General features: G+C 41.2%; 4 protein-coding genes across 6 annotated transcripts; all 4 read left to right on the top strand.

Moving 5' to 3' along the window:
• Window positions 1–1,100: 1,100 nt before the first annotated feature.
• LOC135624018 (uncharacterized) lies at window positions 1,101–6,593 on the top strand. The gene is made up of 10 exons (XM_065127489.1): window positions 1,101–1,475; window positions 2,245–2,363; window positions 2,480–2,673; window positions 3,629–3,888; window positions 3,970–4,076; window positions 4,164–4,353; window positions 4,435–4,718; window positions 4,821–4,970; window positions 6,111–6,296; window positions 6,396–6,593. The coding sequence occupies exons 1-10, from the start codon at window positions 1,244–1,246 to the stop codon at window positions 6,591–6,593; spliced, it is 1,920 nt and encodes a 639-aa protein (XP_064983561.1). The 5' UTR covers window positions 1,101–1,243.
• A 2,506-nt stretch (window positions 6,594–9,099) lies between these two features.
• Window positions 9,100–10,772, top strand: LOC135622219 (probable glycosyltransferase At5g03795). The gene is made up of 3 exons (XM_065123865.1): window positions 9,100–9,314; window positions 9,395–9,743; window positions 10,076–10,772. The coding sequence occupies exons 1-3, from the start codon at window positions 9,196–9,198 to the stop codon at window positions 10,742–10,744; spliced, it is 1,137 nt and encodes a 378-aa protein (XP_064979937.1). The 5' UTR covers window positions 9,100–9,195; the 3' UTR covers window positions 10,745–10,772.
• A 464-nt stretch (window positions 10,773–11,236) lies between these two features.
• Window positions 11,237–14,434, top strand: LOC135582922 (uncharacterized). Of its 3 annotated transcripts, none has more exons than XR_010490951.1 (4): window positions 11,237–11,385; window positions 11,459–11,567; window positions 11,657–11,815; window positions 14,041–14,177. XR_010490951.1 is itself a non-coding variant. In XM_065123489.1 (4 exons), exons 1-4 carry the CDS (start codon window positions 11,306–11,308, stop codon window positions 14,143–14,145), a joined length of 363 nt encoding a protein of 120 aa, XP_064979561.1. In that variant the 5' UTR covers window positions 11,237–11,305; the 3' UTR covers window positions 14,146–14,434. The 3 variants fall into 3 exon arrangements, 2 of the variants coding, with proteins under 2 accessions (XP_064979561.1, XP_064979560.1); XM_065123489.1 differs by having other exon boundaries at window positions 11,455–11,567; window positions 11,657–11,721; window positions 14,041–14,434; XM_065123488.1 differs by having other exon boundaries at window positions 11,657–11,721; window positions 14,041–14,434.
• An 878-nt stretch (window positions 14,435–15,312) lies between these two features.
• LOC135623917 (glucosamine inositolphosphorylceramide transferase 1-like) lies at window positions 15,313–19,797 on the top strand. Its single transcript, XM_065127380.1, has 4 exons — window positions 15,313–15,619; window positions 15,709–15,831; window positions 17,564–17,731; window positions 17,863–19,797. Exons 1-4 carry the CDS (start codon window positions 15,377–15,379, stop codon window positions 19,546–19,548), a joined length of 2,220 nt encoding a protein of 739 aa, XP_064983452.1. The 5' UTR covers window positions 15,313–15,376; the 3' UTR covers window positions 19,549–19,797.
• Window positions 19,798–19,815: the final 18 nt, after the last annotated feature.

Genomic DNA, 19,815 nt, shown 5'->3' on the forward strand with positions numbered 1-19,815 from the left:
AAGATTCCACAGGTCTATTCTCAAGACTTGATGGAGGAGGAGATGTTGGTAATTTAAAACAATAAATATGGATCAAACATATTTTATAGACCTACATTTGAATTTAGAAATATTATTAATAGTATTCACATAATTAATTTTTATAATAATTATATCTTTTAGTTAAATAAATTTATTTTAATTAGATGATTTTTAATTTTGATTAATCAAAATAATAATTTAACATATTTAATTATACACCCAAAAATTCGAACAGGAGAGGTCACTCTTAAAAGTTGGGATTGAATGTGAGGCTCTGCTACTCCATTTCCATTCTTCTCTGTCCTTTCTGATGATTGAGTTTGGACGTGTCCGCATGCAGAAAGTTCTGCAGGGAGAGTATCGGTGTCTGACGTAGATCTGTCTTGCAGTGGTTCCATCGGATTAAAGATGAACTCTTTTGCTGAGAAGACCACTAATCACTTCAAGAGCTGTAAGTGGTAACTTCTATGATGAAAAGAAAGAAAGAGAAGAATTCATCCATGGTTGTTCTTATAGCTTTTTATCAGTAAAAGAGTTCATCAAATATAGCTTTTTATAAAGTAATCAAAATATTTTCTCATATTAGATTCAATTTTAGTACCCGTAAGATCCTATATAAGATTCTAAATACATCTTCGTACGCAATATATGGCCCATCAATATCCCAATTTGGGCCGGACTAGGTTGATGGAAGATGAGTTCTTGGTCCAAAGTACCAAATTAACTATATATATATATATATGAATTTGAAGATATATTTATATATGTATTACTGTTAATATAAGAAAAAAAAGGTTAATAGTAATTAATTTAATCCGAATTAAAAGGGTTAACGGACGCAATCCCCACATGTTGTGGGAGTGCTCGGTTGAGCCTCGTAACGGGCTTTCCGGGGCAGCAGGCGAGGGTTATGGGGTAACATCTGGCGGTGAGTGTACCGAGGACCAGGCGAAGGTGACGTGGTGGGTCCCGCATCTCTCTCTCTCTCTCCCTCGCATCACCAAATCTTTTCTACGCAACCGAGGGAGAGAGCGAGAGGCCCCCCTCCGCACCCCACCCACGGGAACCCACTTTCCCACCCCCATGCAAACTCTCTTCTCCTTCTCCTCCGCCTCGTCCTCCGTCGCTGCCTTCCTCTCCTCTTAAATCCCTAACCCTACGTATCAATCCGATTCCTATATACATATATTTATATTTATCGAGAGAGAGTGAGGGTTCTCCTATGGCGGTCGCTGAGACGACGGCTACGGCTACGGCGACGGTGGCGTCGGCATCGGCGCAGCCGAGCCCGATGGCGCTCTACGTCGGGGACCTCGCGGACGACGTAGCGGAGGGACAACTCGTCGGCCTGTTTTCGGCCGTCGGAGAACTCGCCTCCGTCAGGATCTGCAAGGACTCCGTCACCGGCCGCTCCCTCGGCTACGGCTACGTCAACTACATCTCGCCCCACGATGGTATCGCATCCCCTCCGCTTCGGTTATTGTTCCCGATCGGCGTTTGCTTTTATTTGGCAGTTTTTTACGATTGTTTCGTTCCTCGTTTGGATTTCTCATCCGAATTTCCGGCGGCTTTGTTTGGTTTAGGGTTCATTTCGAAAGAATCGGCTGTATGGCTATGCAAATCTTTTCATGCGTTTTGCGTTGTTTGATTCGTGTTGGAATTCAGGGTTGGCTTGTTCGTTGGGTTTCTTGTTAGTTTCCGTAATGTAGCATCTTTCAAGATGAATCAGGAATATTCACATGTTTAGAACAATTATTTCTTGTCATGTTATATATTGGGTGATTACCTATGGTTACTTTTCTCTTGCATCCGTAAAATTTCTTCTATTTTATCTGTCAGTTGAAGAAAAATTTACCATGTTCGAGATATCAAGTGTATCTGATGATATTTCTTACTGTATTTATCAGGTGATTCTTTCTATTCTTCTGCCACTTTCCTTTTATATCCATTCCAGTTCATAGGGCCCCTAATCTTGGTGACCACCTGATTTCTTGAGCTCAATTAATTGGTTATACATGCTATGTGAGCCTTCTACAATGTTTCCTGTCAGTTTCCTTCTTCTTTATGTTGATTGCCTCCTATTTTGTTCCTATCACGTTACCTTTCTGTGGTGGTGGGGTTTGTTTTCAATCATCATTTAGAGGTTGTGCCAAAATTTATCCATCTCTAATGGGATGGTACTGCTATATTCACTGTATTTGATTTTGTTGTCTGTTCGGGCAGCAATGGTTGCTTTGGAGAAGTTGAACCATACTCCGCTGAACGGGAAACCAATCCGTGTTATGTGGTCGGTTCGACATCGAGAAGCAAGAAACACTGTGATTGGCAATCTGTTTGTGAAGGTAGAGCTAAAAGAAAGCTGCTTTGACTTGTACAATAATCTTTATGTTTTCATGATTACCCCTGTTTCCTTTTTAGTGTTTTGGAATCTGATTTGGGCTTTTCTCATCGTTTCCAGAACCTTAGCAACTCTGTTGACAATGGGAAGCTCTATGAGATGTTTTCAAAATTCGGAACCATTTTATCTTGTAAAGTTGCTACAGATGAGGGTGGGAAGAGCAAGGGGTTTGGGTTCGTTCAATTCGATTCCCAAGAATCAGCAAATTCTGCAATTGAAAATCTCCATGACTCCTTTTTCGATGGAAAAACAATGTAAGAAGCAATGTTCCAACTGAGATCTTACTAGAGCAAGCGTGTGCTCCTCTATCTCTCACTATTATCACTAGATGCACAGTCTCCACAAATTTGTTGTTTGCAAATGCAAATGAATCTTATATTACACTTAAGCAACACTTAATTGATGGCCTTTGTGCTTGTTTCTCCACACACTAGTCTTTGTTGCTAATGATTCACTTTTATACGAGATTGAAGAATGGATTTATGAAATGATCCAATTTATTAGTGAGTTGGATCTTCATTGAGATGTTTTGATAAGGTCAATATTTGGCAAATATTTTTGTTTGGATACCATGATAATGGCAGCAAGCTGTAAATTTTTTTGGCAATTTGAGGTAGGCAACATTAGTATTTTCATCCTATGGATGTCAATTACCTAACACAACCCCTTTTTCCTTTTCTGTTGTTCGTAAAGAAAGATCGAATAATAAGCACGAGACAAAGGCTTTATGAGGCAATCCAATTTATTAAAGAGTTTGGATCTCCATTGAAATGTTTTAATATTTTCATTTTGTCAAAATTTGTCACACACTTACATTTAGATACTATAGAAACAGGAAAGCTATAAAATCTTAACTATTTGGAGTTGGCTACATGGATATTCTGTCGGTTATCTAGTGCAAAAAAATTTCTTTCTTTGATCTGATATAAGCATTTATAGGCTGAGTTTCATAAGTTTATTAGATGATATTTTGCTTTCTATTTGTCTCATGCTTTATACTTTGTCATGAAATCGGTTGTTTTGGTTTTAGAGATAAGTTCAATATGTTTCATATGAGAAATATTGATGCACTTGATTCCTTTTTCACGTGCAGAGGTTGGGTTAGTGTTAGAGAGAATCTTTTCATATGAGAAGTTGATGCTTGAATTTTCTTTTCATGGTTCACATTACTAGTCACTCTTCCTTTATGATTGTCTTTGTGCTCTGTAGATATGTTGCCAATTTCATCAGAAAGAGTGAACGTGTATCAATCAGCCCTGAAGCTAACTTTACTAATTTATACATGAAGAACCTGGATCAGGACATAACAGAGGAACTCATAAAGCTGAAGTTTTCTGAGTTTGGTAAAATATTAAGTGTTTACATTGCAAAGGATGATTATGGAAACTCAAAGGGGTTTGGCTTTGTAAACTTTGAAAGCTCTGATTGTGCGAAAAGGGCAATGGAAGCAATGAATGGGGTTCAACTTGGTGCGTGTGGTGCCTTACCATTGTTACATATAAATATCAGATCACTGACCTACTATTCTTTCTTTGATCTGTGTTGAGTAGGAACCAATACCTTGTATGTGGCAAGGGCCCAGAAGAAGGCAGAAAGAATGCAAGTTTTGCGGCGTTTATACGAAGAAAAGCGGAATGAGCAAATTAGAAAATACATGGTAGTATATGTTGTGCTTACTTTACACTATTTTTTTCTCTTTCTCAAAATCTTTTATAGGATTAAGGGAAATTGATGTTACTGTCAGGCCTCGAATGTCTATGTTAAAAACATTGATGATGCTGTTGACAATAATGCGTTGCGGGAGCGTTTTAGTGAGTTTGGTAATATCACTTCTGCAAAGGTTATGCTTGACGAGAAAGGAAGAAGCAAAGGGTTTGGCTTTGTATGCTATAGCACTCCTGAGGAAGCTACCAAAGCTGTTAATAGTCTGCGTGGTAATTCAATATTTTTCTGTGGGTTTATTTCTACCCTCTTTGTGTTTCTAGAGTGATGGAACATTTCTTGGTTTCATTCAGGAAGCATGTTCTATGGAAAGCCTTTGTATGTTGCAATTGCTCAAAGGAAGGAGGAAAGACAAGCTCAATTGCAGATGATGTATGCTCAGCGCATGGCAGGATCTCCAGCTGCTGTCTTGCCTACTGGTTATGGCCCTCTTTACTATGCTTCTTCTGGGGTTGTCTCACAAGTTCCTCCAAGGCAGGGTGTTATGTATCAACCCTTTGGGATCAGACCTGGATGGAGGCCAAATGGATTTGTTGCTCCATCAAGACCAATTTTCCAATCAATGCCACTTCCTGCAGTGAGTCATGATCAATATTTTAGTTTTTTCGTTTCTGATGCTTGAAATGTGTCAGTGTCAGGTTCTTTTTTATTATGATTACTGATTGTGGTATAATTTCAGATGTCAAATACTTCAAGGCAACATAGACAAAACAGGGGTCGTATGAACGGAAATGTGCTGCCTCAATCTGGACAGACCAATATATACATGCCTCATCTTCAGCAAGCAAACCATTCTGTGAATACCGCAAAAGATTTGATAGGTCAGCAGGTAATGTCCTCTTATATTAGAGTTAATCTTACTGTGTCTTTAATTTTTTCAATAGTTGGAATTTTCTATTGCCTTTTCTTTTTGTTAATTCATTTTTGGTTTTGGATTACTATATTGTCATATGTGATTTGTGACTTTCTGAGACCTCATTGCATCATATTAATTGTTAAAATTGTATTCTGTATAGTGTTATTATGGTTTTTAAGATATCTTGGCACTGTTACCTTTTATGGAAGAGATCAATCTAATGACTGCAATAGTTACTTATTTTTTTACCAATAGTTAATTTGGGCATCTGCATTAAGGTTCAGTTCATAAGTTGTGTGTATATGTTTTCAGTGCATGATGTACTTTTTTAAATGCACCACTATGATTTTTTCCTTCCACCCGAATTGAAGCGTTGTAATGCTTACAACGCAATCTTGTTTTTCATCATTTTAATGACCCATAGCTACAGGATATTTATATGATATGATCCGACTGTTGACATCAAGACTGGTGTAGGTCTAAGACATACCAGCATATCGTGTGTACATATGTACTGGTACGTATCGAATTTGGAAATACCTTAGAAAAAGCTAGAAATAAAAAAGCATTGCCCAGTGCGACCTATGTACTGGGCAGTTGAAGCCCATATCAGGAGGTAGACCTTATACCTGGCTCGAACAATTCAGATTACCTGGTCCATATGCCACTGGACTGTCAAGACCGGTAAGTGCCACCTATAACAAATTGTACCAGACAGTACTGGAATATTTGGTTTTCACTTCAGAAGGCGATACTATCATATTTTGGTAATTGAAAATCTTTTATGATTTGCAAAATTGAATAGTTTTAAAGACAGTTTTATAGCAATCTTAGTACCTTCAACAAGGTGCTATCTGAGATTTGATTGTCAAGTAATAATCATTGGTACATGTGCAGACGATGAGTTTCACTCTTGTTTCTGAAATCCTTGTTTTTAACCTTTTTTTTCGTTGTTTCTACTACTGCATAACAAGTGGCATGGCTTCATATGATAGCGTTTTTTTGTTTTGTCCGTCTTTATGCTTGTATATTTTTCATTTCTTATTTCATCCAATAAATTATCAAGTATTTTTTGCCTCATTTACTAACTCGTATTGGTATGTGCCATGGCAGCGAACTGGGCAAGCCAAGTATGTACCAAATGGACACCAGCATGAAATTAATAATGCATCGTTAACTTCATCTGGTTCTAACTCACAAGGGACGGAGATGCTCAGCAGCATGCTTGCCGCTGCAACTCCGCAGCAACAAAAGCAGATTCTTGGTGAACGTCTCTTCCCCTTGGTGGAGAAACTTAAGGTGACATTCTCTCTGATGGATAATTATGTCTTCAGCTGCGTTTGAATGGATAGATGTATCTTCAGCAATGATATTGACTTCATCATGCGTTCTCTGTAGTTTGATCTTGCTGCTAAAATCACTGGGATGCTACTGGAGATGGACAATTCTGAACTATTGCTGCTGTTGGAGTCACCAGAATCATTGGCTGCCAAAGTTGAAGAAGCAGTTCAAGTCCTTAAACTCTCCAATGCAACAGTAGGTGGTCAAGAGAACATCCACTCCAACTACTTGACGAGCAATGTCACTGTCAATTGAAGGGGGTGCCAGTTCTGACATACTATTCTTTTACTTAGACTATCATTCTCGGCATGCAAGAGCAAGTTTCCATTTTGCTAGCTCCATTGTTGGTTTCCTAGGACATCCGATGTAGTTTAGTTTATCTAGGTTGTCTCTATCACAACTTATCTATAGCACTGAGGTTTTCTTTTTTATCGTTTTTGCTCTTCCATATGACTGGCAATAGAACCTGTAGATGTGGCCATGTCATTGAATAAAGGATTAGACTTAGTTGATGAAATATTCTTAGGATTCTTTTTTTCTTTTCGATGGTGATAAATCTATGTTTACCTGGAATCTACTCTCTAAATTCTTTGATGTGGCACTTCGTTTTAGTGCGAATGATGTGGCACTCGATTAGTTTGATGTTGCAGTGGAGGTGCGACTCCGCAGTTTCCATGCATAGCTGCTAATCATTAGCAGCTAATATTCTGAAGTTGCATTTACTAGAATTGTCTTACAGCTTCGTGATGTTAGGTTGTCATCCTGTTGTCACATCTTATTTTTTTGCTACTGAGTTACCTTTCGGACCAACAATTTTCCATATTTAATAATCTTAGTTCATGATTTTTGTGTGTTTTTTTAGCATGATTATTATCTCACCTCATTTTAAACTAAACTACGAGCAACCATTGCGCATTTACACATCCAGTGACTCTGTTTTGCAACTTGGTGCTTTTGCTTCTGTCTGCGACCACTACTTGCAGGCATTTCCAATTCCAAGCAAGCAATCACTCATCCAAGATTTTTGTGCGGATATTAAAGTACGAATGCTGAACAGCCTCCTTATATTAGAGTTCATATGTTTTTGGATCAGTGAGGTTTTGTTGTGAGAAAAAGATTTTGAACAAATGTTGCATAATGATCACATCATGCACAACATATCCGCCAGACGGGTTATATGTGTTCGTGTCATGAATGCTATTGGTCTTTGTGGTGAAACGTAACGAGGCGCATGTGATAGTTTGGTGCGTCTCTCACTAATCACACCACCAATCGCACTGTGGTTTCATCAAAAGAATCGAATTGGACCCACTGGTGGGGCCACCTCTGCCTCCAACGAAAAGTCAGGTATCCAGAAAAGACGAGAGAATAAAAGAATCGGAGACACCCATAAAATTGTCACCGCTTGCATGGCTGCGGACACGAGGAGATCACGCAGACGTCAATCTGCATGACTGTGGATCCGTGGAGATCACGTGGGACTCGAACGGGACAAAAAGGCGCAGGACTCGTCCCGAACTCGCTCGCCGCGTGTCCGACTCGCCGCGGCTCACCTCAACCCAACCCACGCCACTTGGCTCGGTTCCCCCGTATGACGCCCTTCCTGTCACTGTCGCTTCCCGCTTAATGGCACAGATGACCGACACTGTATGCTCCTTTTCCTACACAGGGTGGATCATGCACCACCATCGCCATGGATTCATCTTCTCCTCCTCCTCCTCTTCCATGCTTCCATGGATATGGGAGAAGGTGGTTGGTGCTGCTGGGCGTACTGGTCCCCATGGTTCTGGTTTCCTTGGTCCTGTTTGCCGTCGAGTCCAAGAGCTCCGCCTTCTGGTTCTCTTCCTATTCCCTTTCCTCTCCACCTGTTCACGGTGGTGATATGAGTGGAGAAGAGGTTTTGGAGCATCATAGAGGTGTCGGAGCACAGTCTCACTTCAATCACTCTGGTCATGCTTCTCATGCGTCTCCTCCTCCCGCGGCGGCACCGAGCCCAGCGCCGGAACCTGTAAGTCCTCTTCCTCTCCTCCTCCTCCCTTCTTCCTTCTTGTCGACATACATAGTTTGAAACCAGGTGTGATAACTCCATGTGATTCTGAGTTAATCATCCTCTTCTTCCTTCTTCTTGACATGTATATAGTTGGAAACCAGACGTTAACAAAATATAATTAACTCCAAGTAATTCTGAGTTAATCTCATAATTGATGTGAGTCAAGAAATAGGTTCCGGTGGACAAAGGAACGGAGAAGAAGGGTGGCAATCTAAGGTGGTGCCACCTTGACACGCATGGAGTTCAATGCATGCACCACCTCACCTTGTATCGAAGAAACACGACAACATTGCTGAAATCAGTATCTTTTTTCTTCTAATACTATTATCAACTGTACTATTCTCACAATGGCATAGTTTGGAATGCATATTCTGCAAAGGATCCATCAGCGTCGGCCATCATATCACGACTTTTAGTCTCAACTGTTCGTCCTGCCTCGATCAGATCAACTTTTACATCCCAAACAGATTTGTTCTTCTTCCCTCAAGAATTCTTCTAACAATCTCGAACTTAATCTTTGCAAAAGTCACTGTAGGGTTTTGCAAGTTCGAGGACAGAGTCGAGTCTCCAAATGTCAGAGTTGAGGAATCGGTGGAGATCTATCCAATCGATCATTTGGGCACACATCGATACTACCGTTTTCACGCTCTTTGTTTAGCTATGAACTAATCGACCAAATCTAATTCCATTTTTGTTGTGCGATAGGCACCGCTACTCGTTCGAAACAATGGCACGGTCGAGGCGATACCATCGCCGCGAAGAGCGAGAAGAAGAGACACAAAATTGGAGAGACTTGAATTTGGCCTGATGAGAGCTCGAGCTGCTATCAAGGAAGCATTTCGAAACCACAGTAACGTATCGCCATTGTTCGACAAAGATTACGTTCCGCAAGGCCCCTCATATAGGGATGCTTACGCTTTTCATAGGTACATAATCGACGACGTGAAATCTTGGATCGTTAGTTTGGTTGCTTAAAGTGTTTTGGGGAAACAATTCCAAAGTGCAGGAGTTATTTGGAAATGGAGAAGCTGTTCAAGGTCTATGTGTATGAAGAAGGTGAACCACCACTGTTCCACGATGGCCCCTGCAGGAGCATATACTCTTCCGAGGGAAGGTTCATCCATGGCATCGACATGGACACCTGGTTTCGCACCAGGGATCCTGATCTGGCTCATGTCTTCTTCCTCCCATTCAGTGTTGTGAAGATGGTCAAGTTGATCTACAAGCCCAAATCCTTCGACATATCCCCTATAACGAGGACCATTGCTGACTACATCAGTGTCATTGCTGAAAGATACCCATACTGGAACAGGAGCCTTGGTGCGGACCATTTCATGCTTTCCTGCCATGATTGGGTAACACAAACACTCCTCTCTCATCTGTTTGTTATTGTTCTTAGGATCATGTCTGAAGTTGCTGAACTCGTTTAGCAAAGCTAGGCTTGCAGCATGGAGTTGAGAGAGTTGTAGTGGTGTCGATAGCAGTAATGCTCGTGAAAAGGAGAATCTACTGCACATATAGAGGCATACGTGTGTCAAGTTGTTCTTCTACTGCTTCCTAATGCTTGCTTAACATCATCTGCGGTTTACATGGAACCAAAAAGCAGCCATAAATCAGTAGAGAATAATTCTTTGTGCTGCTGTAGATATTGATCTGATACTGTTATATGTATGCGTCGGTTGTGCAGGGGCCTCATGCCTCCGAAGCTCACTCTCATCTCTACGGCGACTCCATCCGCGTGCTGTGCAACGCCAACACATCCGAGGGCTTCGACCCTCGCAAGGACGTGTCACTCCCGGAGATCAACCTCAAGACGGACGTCATGGCCGACATGATGGGTGGGCCGTCCGCCTCGCGCCGCCCCGTTCTCGCCTTTTTCGCGGGCGGCGACCACGGCCCCGTCAGGCCGCTGCTGCTGCAGGCGTGGAAGGGCCGCGACCCGTCCGTGCAAGTCCACGAGTACCTCCCCAGGGGCGTCTCCTACTACGCCATGATGCGGCGGAGCCGCTTCTGTCTCTGCCCCAGCGGGTACGAGGTGGCAAGCCCCAGGGTGGTGGAGGCCATCTACCTCGGCTGCGTGCCGGTGACCATCAGCCACCGCTACGTGCTGCCCTTCAGCGACGTCCTCAACTGGAAGGCCTTCTCGGTGCAGGTGTCGCCGGAGGACATCCCCGACCTCAAGCGGATTCTGACGGCGATATCGCCCAGGCAGTACATCAGGATGCAGAGGCGGGTGAGGATGGTGAGGAGGCACTTCGAGGTGAACAGCCCTCCCAGGAGGTTCGATGTGTTCCACATGATCCTTCACTCGGTGTGGCTGAGGCGGCTTAACGTCCGTCTTCTTCGCCATGAGTGATTCATGTCGGAATCCCTTCCTTTTTGCTCACCCCTGCTTTAAGCTGTGGAGACTGTAGACGCGTCTCAATTGCATGCTGTGCAAATCTGTGTGTTCTGCAGTGTTCGAGCAAAGAAGTCTCTCTCTCTCTCTCTCTCTCTCTCTCTCTATATATATATATATATAAATAGAGAGAGAGAGAGAGAGAGAAAGAGGGTTCTTATTGGATGTCCCATGTTTGGATCTTAGATGGAGTCTATCGGATCCGACCCGGTAACATTTCGCTGGGATGCTTCTCAAAATCTAAGTTTCCATGAGGACCAGATTAGAAAACTTCAGCTAAATCGAAGTTAATGCTTTAAGACAGTATTATTGGTATTATTGAAAATATTAGGGACTATAGTAATATAATTCTACAGAATATAAGAAAGAGATGAAAATAAATATACTTACAGGGGCTTAGATAGAAAAATGACCTTCCTTTACTTTAATCGAGGCGGTCGCCTGTGCCGAAGAGGATCCACCGTCTAGCAATGGACTACAGCCTCGCGGCGTTGAAGCTCTTCTGCGGCGAACTCAAGGATGTTCGCGCCGCATCCGCCTCCGCCTCTTCCTCTGCCGCCACCCTATTCGGCATCCTCTTCCAGCGCGCCTGGCTGCAGGTCCGCACAATAGCCTCACCTCTTTCTTTCCTCCCCGTTCGTTCGCTTTCTATGACGCGGCGGTTGCAGGCAGGGTGTTTTGGTGTCGGGCACCGATGAGGGGCGCTTCCTTCTCGATGACGGCTCCGACGTCGTCGAGCTCCTCCTCTCCGCCGAATCCCAGCCCCAGCAGTGGAAGATTGGTCGGTCAAAGACAACAAAAGTCACTTATTTTGATCCTTACCACTCTTGCTGCAATCTAAGCCATTTCCCCTATTTCTTTCCGTTTCAGGGATGTACGTGATGGTCGTCGGGCCGTACGTCGCCGCTCAATCCGGTGGCCTTTCCACGATCAGGGTACCTTCTCTTGCTCGAACTCCATACTAGGTTACCCAGGCAGAGAATCTTGGATAGGGTTTTATGAAGTATATTGGGGATCGAGGAAAAAAAGGTCTTGTTTTCATTATCTTTTAGGTTTTTCGTTAATGTAGTTGATTTACTTTGTTGCCAATATAAATTAGAATCTTTACCTATTATTTAGATCATTTCACTTTACTGTACTCCTCAAGATCTTTCCATTAGGGAGACGGGGTAAATGATGCATTATGTTCCTTCTGTTTAATTAGTAAAAGTTTTTTTTTCTTTTCTGTTCTTACACCATATCTTATGATCAATCAAAATACAAACATTATGTGGTAGACTTTCGGCCCCAGAGCTTTCAGTTTTTTCCTTGCATAAACCATTTCTTTTTTTTCTTTTTTGGCAAAAGCAACAAAGATTAGGGCTGATGCTATGTAACATTCCTAAAATTGAACTTGATCTGATACGAGAGTAAGCAAGAGTTCATTGAGGTGCAAGTTTTTAGTGTTTGCATCGATTTATATGAGGTTCCATTTTTCTTACTTAGGATTCTAATGTTGATCTTTTGTCTGTTGTGTCAGAGTCAATGTTGTGGCAAATGGCTTTTGTTGGATGTCTATTATTCTATCCTTTCAATTTCAAAAAATTTGGTTGTCTAGAACATTTGGGTTTGCCAAAGAAACCGTGCTAGCAGAGGTGTTTCTGAGGCTGAAGAGTCCTTAGAGTGTGTAGATCTGATATTTTGCAGTTACCTTCTATATTATTGTAATCTTCATCACTGATAATGGTAGACCTTTTCCTTAAAAGGTGAAGCTATCATCCAGCTAATGTGCCCACTGACCAATAAGGTAGAAGCCAGTTTAGGACCTTAATTAAGGCAATCCCTTTGAAGTCTATGCATCTGAAGTGTAATTGAATTGCTTATTGAAATTGTCGAAGCCTTCAAAATGAAAAGTTAGTTGTTAATTTACAGTTTTCACATCATTATCACTGAAAGTTCTTTGAGAATCTCTAAAACGTACCATATAAAATTAACCAGTTCTGGAAAACAAACTATGAGGACCTTTAGCCAAGTAACTGTATACCGTGAACTTTTATAAATGCAAACTAAAAGATAAAAAACATGGTTTAAACTTTAAAGTAAATATATTTCAATATATGTTTGATAAGTGATAATTCATTGAGGAAGTTTTAAGATTATGAAGTATCTCAGGTTTGAAATTTGTTATTGCATCAACATTCAGGTTTTTGGGATTAAGTGAGGCAATTGACCACCCATCAGTTATTGCTTTAAAAAGAAATCCAGGCCATGCAAGCAAAACACTCAGTGCATGGTAGAACTTTCTTTTCTATAATCGAGTATCATATCATGTGTAGCAATTGTTTTTAAGTATCGAGGTTAAACAATATTGCCTATTCTCTTAGGTATAGTACAGTAAAAAATATACGATAATGATTTGAGAGATGCCCCAGCAATTGTTTGTGGGACCAATATTGCATTTTTATGCACTCACAAGCTGTAGGCCTAGTTGCTTTCTGGTAAAATTTCATAAGCCACATTAAAAGCATTGGTCAACTTGTGGATTTTATGCCAATTATATATTCTTTTGACTGTAAGATATATCAATTCTCCCATTAATCAGCAATGGTTTAAAAGCAATTTATGCTACATCATTTCTTTTCTCTATTATTCTTTTTTGGGTGATGGTCAAAGAAGAGAGTACTTCTGCACATGGTAGTTCTAAGTATAGCTGTATGGATATATAATTCTGGCAAATTATGTGATCTTGAGGCTGGATAAATAAAAACACAGATTCATAAACTAGGATACCTGCAGCTTTAGCCTTCCACGAAAAGGGGCAGATATGGTGACTAATCAACAGATACATGTAGTCTCCTTACAGATTCTGGTGTTTAGCACATTATATATGTGATCAAGTGGTTGAGGGTTCAAGGCTGGTTCTCATTGCAAGTGTTGTGCATGGTTATGTAACACGGTATATGGAAAGGAAAAAGAAAAAAAAATATACAGCGAGATATGTTATTCTTTTAATCTAGCTAGTTTCAACATCAGTTTCTCGTAAGTATTTTCCAGCATCAGTTTCTCATACGGAGTATTAACAGCATGATTCACTGTTGAGGGGTCCTGATCTTGCCCGTATGAGTTGATATCAAATAAGCTCAATATTGGTTATATCTCTTTTGTGATAAGAGATACTATATATACAGTTCATTATATGTCCATGTCAGCTAAGTAAAGATCTAGAAACCTTCTGCTAGCGAACGGTTCATCTCATCCTTTTGTTGTTATTGCAGGTTCATAAGATGGTGGATCTCTCGCAACATCCTGATCGGGAAGCAATGTGGCATTTGGAAGTCATGGAAGCTCATAAGTTGTTCTACCTCCCATCACCCCAGTGACAGTTCTCTTCCTCGTACGCACATCATGGTCCGGCAATTAACAGAGAAATTGTTTGCAGATCATTTAAAGCTGTCATTCTGCGACAATTTGCTGCATGTCCAAGAATCTCAGAGGATTTCATGTTCTTCAACTATGCCTTGTGAAAAACATTTTGTCAAAGTGTTTTCTAAATATTTGATCTTTTTGTCTATCTAGTTTAGTATTAGGTCTTTTTGTCAAAGTGTTCTCTAAATATTAAATTGGATCAATTTGAGTTCTCTCTAAATATTCAAGTGTTAGATCGGCCGAGCAGTTTCTCCATGAAACCCTATGAAGGTACATTTTGGGCTCTCTCTCTCTCTCTCTGTCTTACACTTGAAACATTTGAGTTATGTTACCACATGCCGGCATGAGTTATAACCCGCAGAGATTTGCAATTTGACTTTTTTTGCTGTTGTAGCATGCAAATATTTGGATGCTGATGTGGTGGGGAACGCTTCTTTGACACGGGAGAAAGATTGGTCGGATCATGCTGTGCGAATCGTAAAGCGGCAGATCACGCTTTCAGTCGTCACCTAAGTCGGCTGAGTTGGGTTCAGTCAGAGTGGTATCCCGAAGCGACACTTGGTTCATTCCAAAGTGTGACGTGGACCTTACAAGAACAGGAAGCATCAAAAGAAGAGTGAACACCTTTGCTACAAATTATTCTGTCCCAACTCCGGATTTAGTTTCACCAATAATTCGTCATATCCATATGAAATTGTAGAATGATTCTGCCCACGCTTCTTCTACTCGGTGATGGGGACGCTTATCGTGTGATTTCCTATATATGTATATGGATAGATAGATAGATAGATAGATAGATAGATAGATCAATCACATCACAGCCATATAATCTGTAAATTATTTTTAATATTTTTTATAATTATAATTGAATCTTGTGAAGAGCATTATATTTACTAGAGTTTTAAGCAAATGAAATAACAATTAAGTTTTATTGGCCTCATCAGAACAATAATCTTTGCCGCCGCGGACTGCTTTTACCGCCTCATCTGAGAGCATCGCTGCCGCCGGGGACTTCTTTTACCGCCCCTTCCTTTCTGTCGTTTTCTTTGACACCGGCAGAGAATAGTAAGACAAAACCACGACTTCAGACACGACACCCCGCCACTATATATATATAAAACTAACACCAACTAGACTGCGATAACGGTGAAGGGAGGATCGAAGGCGAGAGCAGAAGAAGAAGAGATGAGCCCGGGGCGACGATGGCGTCGGTGCGTCCGCTCGGCCGGCTTCCTCTTCGCTGCCTCTGCCGCCCTCCTCCTTGGCTCGACCGTCGCCCTCTTCGCCTGGCTCACCGTCTCCCCCTTCCCCAAACCCCTGCCTCTCTCGCCCTCCTCTGCATCCGGATGCCGCCCCGACGGCGAGGGATCCTGGTCCGTCGGCCTCTTCTACGGAGATTCCCCCTTCTCCCTCAAGCCCATCGAATTCGTAAACCCTTCTCCTCTCCTTTCTTCTTCTTTGTTATGTTTGATCCGTTGTTCTTGATCGGGCGATGTCTCGGGGATTGAATGGAGCAGTGGAATGTGTGGGACAACGAGACAGCGGCATGGCCGGTGGCGAATCCGGTGGTCACTTGTGCCTCGGCGACGGACGCTGGCTTCCCTAGCAACTTTGTGGCCGATCCCTTCCTCTATATCCAGGTCAGTGAATTAGAGCTTCGAATCGGGGACTCCGACTATTATGGTCTCTGAGCTCAACGGAGCTCATGCTTAGCTATTTGAGGTTCTAGTTGTGATCAATTGATAAATAGGTCAATTTTGTTTCACTTCAGAAGAAGGGAATAAAGTAGAATTATGCGATCAACTGCATGAGATTTTGTGTGTCTAACCTTTACTCAGCTTTCTCATATTCCTCTTTTTTAATTGAGAAGTACTGTTTAGCATGAAACCGTGGAAATTTGTGTTTTAGAAACAATGTTGTATTTCTAAAAGCAAAAAAAATGAAATCAAGCTTTTTATTTTATCAGTTCTTTGAGCTAAAATTTTACTTTTCTGAACAAAGAAAAAGGAAGAGAGAGAATAAGAATGATGAATGACTCAACCAAGGTCTGACTTTTGATGAAAATAAGCTGATGGTATTAAGACTTTGTCTAGTTAGAACAGGAGGATGTCCTTACTATAAAGGTCTGACATTTGATGAAAATAAGCCATTAGTACTAGTATTAGACTTTTTTCAACCGAGAGCTAATATTTTATTGACCCACAAAGAAAATTGAAATGATAAATGAAGAGGTCTGGTTGGTGACAAATTAAATGGAAGGGAGAATCACTATGAACATAAGGCAATTAAGTCAGTGACTGATGCATAAAATTGGCACCTACCATGAGGCAGGAAGACAAGCTTAATTTATACGTTTATAAGAACTAAAACTGCCTTCCATTTGGCGGCCAAAGCTAAAGTGCATATGATATTTTGGGACCACTGTTCCTTTAGGAGTGATTTATATGGAATCAGATACCTAGAAATAGTGGCAAAAATATGGTTGCGCATCCATATCTATTGTCGTGAATTGCCACATCAAGAAACTCCTCTTTATATGGTTTATGAGCCTAGGTACTACTGTATATGTACTATACAGCAAACTTAAATCAGAATATGGTGGGACTGACATGCAAAGCTATTTCAGTTTAAATGCTCTTAGTCGACCAACATATAGTTAAATTGGGATAGGAGTGCCATTGCAAGATCAATTGACATTCTGTTGAGTTGCTCAGCATAATAGGTGAAGAATCAATTAATTTTTGGTAGCATGCTGGTTTTTCTTAGGTCGAAAAAACCAAAAGATGCACAAAAGAATAAAGTTAGGAATTCACCAAGCAATGGGAAAACACAGCTTTCCTTTTGAATGTTTGATGAAGGATATGTTAAAGCCAAAATGAAGATGGTGATAGGAAACCATGGAAATGATGAAATCCAGAGTGGTGATGATCAATACATAAGACAGCTTTGTATATGCTAGTCTTTGGAAAAGAGCTCCAATTAAACTTGCTGTTGACTAAGTTCTTCTGGAAGATAATTACTGCTGCAAATATAATTCCATTTGCTTGAGTGTTGTCTCTTAAATTTCATAAGATGGATGAAGCTCAAGTTGAGAATGTTTTCATCTGTTGGATTTCTATGTATCCAAATTGCATTATACTACAAACAGTTGAGCAATAGCTTATACTTTATTTTCTTGAAATAACGAAGTAGATGGATCATTTATAAGGTAATTATTTGCTTGAAATCTACCACATTAACGTTTGGATGGTTTTAGTCTTTTTATTCATGTTCTGCTTGCAATATCAGTACATTTTCTCTGGCAATGAGGTTCACTACTGCCATTCACAGCGATATTAGAGTGCATCTTTCTAACTTATAATTGTTTTTCAGGAAGATATTTTGTATTTGTTCTTTGAAACGAAGAACTCTGTCACATTGCAAGGAGACATTGGTGTTGCTATGAGCAAGGACAAGGGTGCAACATGGCACCACCTGGGTATTGTGCTGGACGAAGAATGGCACCTTTCTTACCCATATGTTTTCAGCTACCAGGACCAGGTAAGAACATCCTTTCTTATTAGATGTGAAAATGCTACTTCTCCGATGCCTTGATAGAAGAGGGCCAGGAACCGGTTTATAATTGAACATTTTAGTTTCCCCAGTTTCTCATTTTCATGTGGACTCCGCAGATCTATATGATGCCTGAAGGCAGTGAGAAAGCGGACCTCCGGCTTTACCGGGCAGTGAATTTTCCTTTAAGGTGGACACTGGAAAAGGTCATTCTTAAGAAGCCGCTTGTAGACTCATTCATTATAAATCATCAGGGTTATTTTTGGCTTTTTGGGTCAGATTTCAGTTCTGTGGGTGCCAAAAAGAATGGAGAGCTTGAAATCTGGTACAGCAGCTCACCGCTTGGTCCTTGGAAGCCACACAAACAGAATCCAGTTCATAACATGGATAAGAGTTTAGGTGCTAGAAATGCAGGAAGGCCATTCACTTATAAAGGTGAGCTCTATCGCCCAGGGCAAGACTGCGGTGGTACATATGGGCAGCGTATACGCCTTTTCAATGTCAAGGTTCTTGCCAAAGATGAATACGAGGAAGTCGAAGTTCCACTTGGTTTGGATGAGCCTCAAAAAGGCAGTAATGCTTGGAATGGTGCTCGTTACCATCACCTAGATGTGCAACGGCTCACGTTGGATCAATGGGTTGCGGTAATGGATGGTGACCGAGTTCCTTCGGGTGATGTCGTTCGCAGGCTTTTGATAGGCTACTCAGCATTTGGAGCTGCTATTGTACTGGTTATATTATCAGGGGTGTTCCTAAGTGCAATTAAGTGCAATTTACCTCTTAGCCAATGTCTTCATTTTTCGAGGAAGCGAAATGATGTCCTTCAGTCACAAGAACATCATCTTCAACATTGTTCTTTGTTTAGATGGCTTTGCAGCCATTTGAACAATATGACATCTCCATTGGGAGGAAGAATTAGACCCAACACCTGTACAGGCCAGTCAATCCTAGCTATTATATTTGTGGTAGTGGTTTCATTAACATGTATTGGAACCCATTATGTATACGGAGGCAATGGTGCAGGAGAGGCTTACTCATTGAAGGGGCACTACTCTCAGTTCACGCTTGTGACAATGACATATGATGCCCGCCTCTGGAATTTGAAGATGTACGTGAAACATTACTCAAGATGCACATCAATACAAGAGATCCTGGTGGTGTGGAACAAAGGCCAGCCACCAAATGTTACCAGGTTCGACTCAGCAGTACCACTTCGAATCCGAGTGGAGAAGAGGAACTCCTTAAACAACAGGTTCAATGTAGATCCATCCATAAAAACAAGAGCAGTTTTGGAACTCGATGATGATATCATGATGACCTGTGACAACATAGAGCGTGGATTCAAGATATGGAGGGATCACCCTGATAGGATTGTGGGATTCTACCCGCGTATTGCAGAAGGAAAACCACTAAGGTACAGGGATGAGAAGTATGCTCGGAAACAAGGAGGTTACAACATGATACTCGCAGGAGCTGCATTCATGGATCATAAATTAGCATTCGAAAGGTATTGGAGCAATGACACGAAGATTGGGAGGGACATTGTGGATAAGTTCTTCAACTGCGAGGATTTGCTTATGAATTTCTTGTATGCAAATGCAAGTTCATCAAGGAAGACGATCGAATACGTGAAGCCCTCGTGGGCTTTAGACACATCAAAGTTCTCAGGAGTGGCCATTAGTCGAAACACACAGGAACACTATCAAGTGAGGAGTGAATGCCTTGCTAGGTTCTCAGAGCTGTATGGAGATTTGGCTGCCAATAAATGGAGCTTTGGTAGCAGAAAAGATGGCTGGGATGTATAGCAGTCAGCAGTTTGATGTAAGTTTTCATTGCGATTTTAGCTATGTCCTTTTTTTCACTGAACTTTACATCTGTATCTTATTTTCTGTACCATTTAGCTTTGGGGTGGTGAGAGATGTACATGTCTGGGTCTGTTTGTTTCAGAGTTAATGTATTATTGCTCGAGTAAAGTTTGGTCTTGACTATCAAGTTTCCTGGCCACATTGACTATGTTGTTTGGGTACACAAACTAGACAATGATTTGCCATTTACCTTCTCTAGTCCAATTC

This window comes from Musa acuminata, chromosome BXJ2-9 (assembly GCF_036884655.1).
Source record: "Musa acuminata AAA Group cultivar baxijiao chromosome BXJ2-9, Cavendish_Baxijiao_AAA, whole genome shotgun sequence".
In the NCBI taxonomy this organism is placed as follows: domain Eukaryota; kingdom Viridiplantae; phylum Streptophyta; class Magnoliopsida; order Zingiberales; family Musaceae; genus Musa; species Musa acuminata.